The 3,887-nt window shown below is 34.3% G+C and overlaps 1 protein-coding gene across 1 annotated transcript in view; it reads right to left on the minus strand.

The window, feature by feature from the left end:
- Nucleotides 1–2,141: 2,141 nt before the first annotated feature.
- LOC135203416 (uncharacterized) overlaps nucleotides 2,142–3,887 on the minus strand; it is a 26,855-nt gene continuing 25,109 nt past the window's right edge. The window contains exon 3 of the mRNA XM_064233143.1: nucleotides 2,142–2,757. Coding sequence (XP_064089213.1) covers nucleotides 2,142–2,757 — 616 coding nt within the window. The remainder of the gene's footprint in view (nucleotides 2,758–3,887) is intronic.

Consider the following 3,887-nt stretch of genomic DNA (forward strand, 5'->3'; position numbering starts at 1 on the left):
TGACAATGTCATCCCTTTCCTAGATATATTAATACATAGAGAATCTTTCCATGTAAATCAGTATTTATAGAAACCCACAAATAATTTAACTATGTACATTTTTATCTGGCCACCATCTTAATATCAAAATTTCAATTTTTTTCTCTATGTTCCTACGTGCTTGCGTATCACGAGTCCACAATATCTTGACCAAAAAATAGAATACATAAAAAAGATAGGAAACGATCTCTGCTACCCACCCCATTTAATTGATTTATGTTATCAAAAAGCTCACAAAAAGTTTTATAGTGTTGTATTTGATGAAAAAAATGCCTAAAAATGTACCTAGCTTACCTTACTTTCGTGGATTTTGAAACCATAAAATCAGTATTTAAATCGTTTAATGTTAATGTAGTGTTCTCTTATAACAACACCATTAAAGATATGATAATTAAGAATAGTCCCGTAACAACAATAACATATCATTTACAAAAATTCCTTGTAAGGATTGCCCATCGTTTTTACGTTGGTCAGTCAAGTAAAAATTTATGTGTACGTATTAAGCAGCATATGTATTCAGTTAGAACAGCCCAGACTTCAAATGCATGCTTATCCATCTGAGTGAAAAATCTCATTGTATTAATTTGGATGATACCTTAGTAAATTGCTAGATGTAATGATTATGTTTCAAGAAATTTACTGGAATCAGCAATTATACAAATCACTAATAAAAACAACCTAAATCTTAGTCCGGGAATGTACCATTTGGACCCGTATATTTGTAAAATGTTTATGAAGGACCTTAAAATAAATGAACTACTAATAAATTAGTCCCTCCCACATGTATATAGTTTATTATTTCTCTCTCTCTTCTCTCTCTCTCTCTCTCGCTCTTCTCTCCTCTCTCTCTCTCTCTCTCTCTTGCTCGATATATATATTTTTTTCCGTCTTTTCATTAATAATTTTTTGTTTTTTGGGGAACATTTTTGTAAATTTCATGATGAACCAACTGTTGACCGCGTGTGTATCCTCCAAGGTGTGGCTGCCCTCCCCCCCCCCAGGCGTTTCCTCGTTTCTGTCGAGTGAAATCGGCCTTATTGCTAATCTTGTAGTGTCAGTTTGGATACTAAGCCTACTTTGACTATGTTTTTCCTCTGTAAGATCAGTTGTGCCTGAGTAAAGGGTCGAAAAAAAAACTAGACCGAAAGTGCTTGGCTATTCTCCATTTTTCCATTTGTTTTCCGTTCGTGGCAAAAATCTTTATTTATACATAGCATCACGTTTTATATACTTTCGTGGTCAAGTTATTCATATGTATATATACACTACATATATAAATGTATACACATATATATATATATATATATATATATATTATTATATATATATATATATATATATATATATATATATGTGTGTGTGTGTGTGTGTGTGTGTCATATCACATTACTGTGAGTCATGAATTGGTTGGTTCCATGGTTCGTACCAGTGAGCCGACGAGTGTCTTATCGACTAAAAAATTCCCCTTCGGTTAACATATATGAAAATATATTATTTCCGAGGTAGAGCGAATGTTAATGAGCAACGAGTGTTTTAAAGTAAATCTGAATGTCTATTTTACTAATAATGATCAGCAGAATGAATATACACACTTTTAAAATTTTTACATTTTAAATATATACAAACATACATATACATACACCTACATATATATGTATGCATATATGTATATACATACGCACAAATTATATATATGTATGTATATTTGTTTGTATATATTTAAAATTGAGCATTTTTAAAGTGTCTCTCTCTATTTTGATTATCATTATTAGTAAATTAACATTCAGAATTACTTTACAACACTCGATGATCATTAACATTACTGTCAATCCCGAATGTCAACACTACAAGCGAACTAACCCTCTGGAAATTCACGAGCAGTTCCACCAGCCCAGCCTCATACAATACACAGCGGATTTCCCTTCGCCTCCTGCAATCCCCAGGGACTCCCATCCTCCTCTCCGGCATTCCCCGGCGTCCCCAATGTGTCTTGTTGTGAAGAGGAAGACATTGAATGATGAAGAGGAAATCGTGTATGGAGGAGGAATTTTCGAAGTTGGTTGATGGATACTCGAGGCCGTCGCTGGGGATGGATGGTGGTGTTAAGTCTTTGTTGACAAAGACGTTCCTTTGGGACGAAGAGGGTCTGGAGGAGGAGTAGGAGGAGCAGGAGGAGACAGTGGTAGGGGTGGTGAAGGTGAAGGAGGAGGAGGAGGAGGTAGTGTGCATGTGATGGAGGAAGAGTTGGTGGTGGAAAATGAAGAGGCGAGTTGGAATGCTCTGAATGAGAAAGGGTATTTGGGGGTTGGAGGTTGAGGTTTGAGGTTGAGGTGAAAGGCTGAGGAGGTGAGGTTGGAGTTGGGAGAGGAGTCTGAAGACTGAGGAGTAGTATAGGAAGTGTAGGATAGAGGAAGAGGTGAAAGATGGTGGAGGAATAAAGAAGAGGGACAAGTGAGTTTGAGAAGGAGGTACAAGATAAGGAGTGACAGAAGTAGGAGATGAAATAAGGAGGAAAAGTTCTCAAATAATGAGGAGGAGTTGGGAGGAGGAAGATGCGGAGTAGGAGGAGGAGGAGGAGGAGGTGGAGGTGGAGGTGATAATGACCTCCTAATAAAGGTCTGAGACCGCACAAAGGACCTGATGGTAGAGAAGTGATGATGATGATGGTCCTCCGAAGGGAGACAATAACCGAGGACCTCTAGAGGTCTGGGCAGCCTTCTAAATAGGAAGGTTGTCAAGGGTTATCTGCTGGCCAATGAGGGACGCTCATTTCACGGAGTCCTTCGAGTGTGTCTTTGTTTGTGCATCAGGAGTGTGGTGTCGGCTGTAGTTTCGTCATAGTAATGTCATTTCTGTCTCGTTCTATGCCTATATGTGTGTGCTTTTTGGTGTCTGTTTCGTACTTTTTGTTTAACATTTTATGTATTGTGTTTCGTTTTTTATGTTTGTTTGTGGTTTATTTTCTGTTTGAAGCTTCGTATGTGTACTTTCGTTTGTGTGAGTGTTTTAGTTTTTTGTTTTTGAAAGATTATTATATTTGATGAATTTCTGTATTATTTGCCGAGTACTTTGTTAGTTACCTATGCTAAATTGGAATTGCCATTCTGAAAAAAAACAAAAAAATACCAAAAAGAGTATTGAAATATTATAGTGAAAGGCTCTTCCTTCAATTAAGTATTTAAAAAAAACTATTGTATAGTACTAATCATCACTTATCTATCATTACGCTAGTATCAATGAGGATTTTTACAGACATAGGTTTTATTAATTTTTAATGCTAATAATAATATGTCATAAAGATTTCATAATAGCACGAGTCACTAAATCTGTGAACAAATCCACAATGATGTCAGTTTAAATATATATTAAAAATTTATATAGAAGAGCCTTCGAGAAATTGCTTGATTTCTTCTTTTCAGTCACAGGAGAGACGAGCAAGTTCTCGAATATATATATATATATATATATATATATATATATATATATAGATATATATATATATATATATATATTCGAATATATATATATATATATATATATATATATATATATATATAATATATATATATATATATATATATATATATATATATATGCATATATATAGCATATGTATATAATATATATATATATATATATATATATATATATATATATATATATATATAAAAGACGTCAAGGCCAAAACCTGGAACTGGATTTTGCACAACTTTATTGGGAGATGTTTCGAGCAGTACTGTCACTCGTTATCAACTACGAATTTTTTCTTCCAGCAGTTTCTTCTGTAATCCCGATAATATGGGCTCTGTGTAGGATTTTGTTAATAACTTGAAATGAGAAATTTTGGA

The sequence above is a fragment of the Macrobrachium nipponense genome, chromosome 36 (genome assembly GCF_015104395.2).
Source record: "Macrobrachium nipponense isolate FS-2020 chromosome 36, ASM1510439v2, whole genome shotgun sequence".
NCBI lineage: Eukaryota > Metazoa > Arthropoda > Malacostraca > Decapoda > Palaemonidae > Macrobrachium > Macrobrachium nipponense.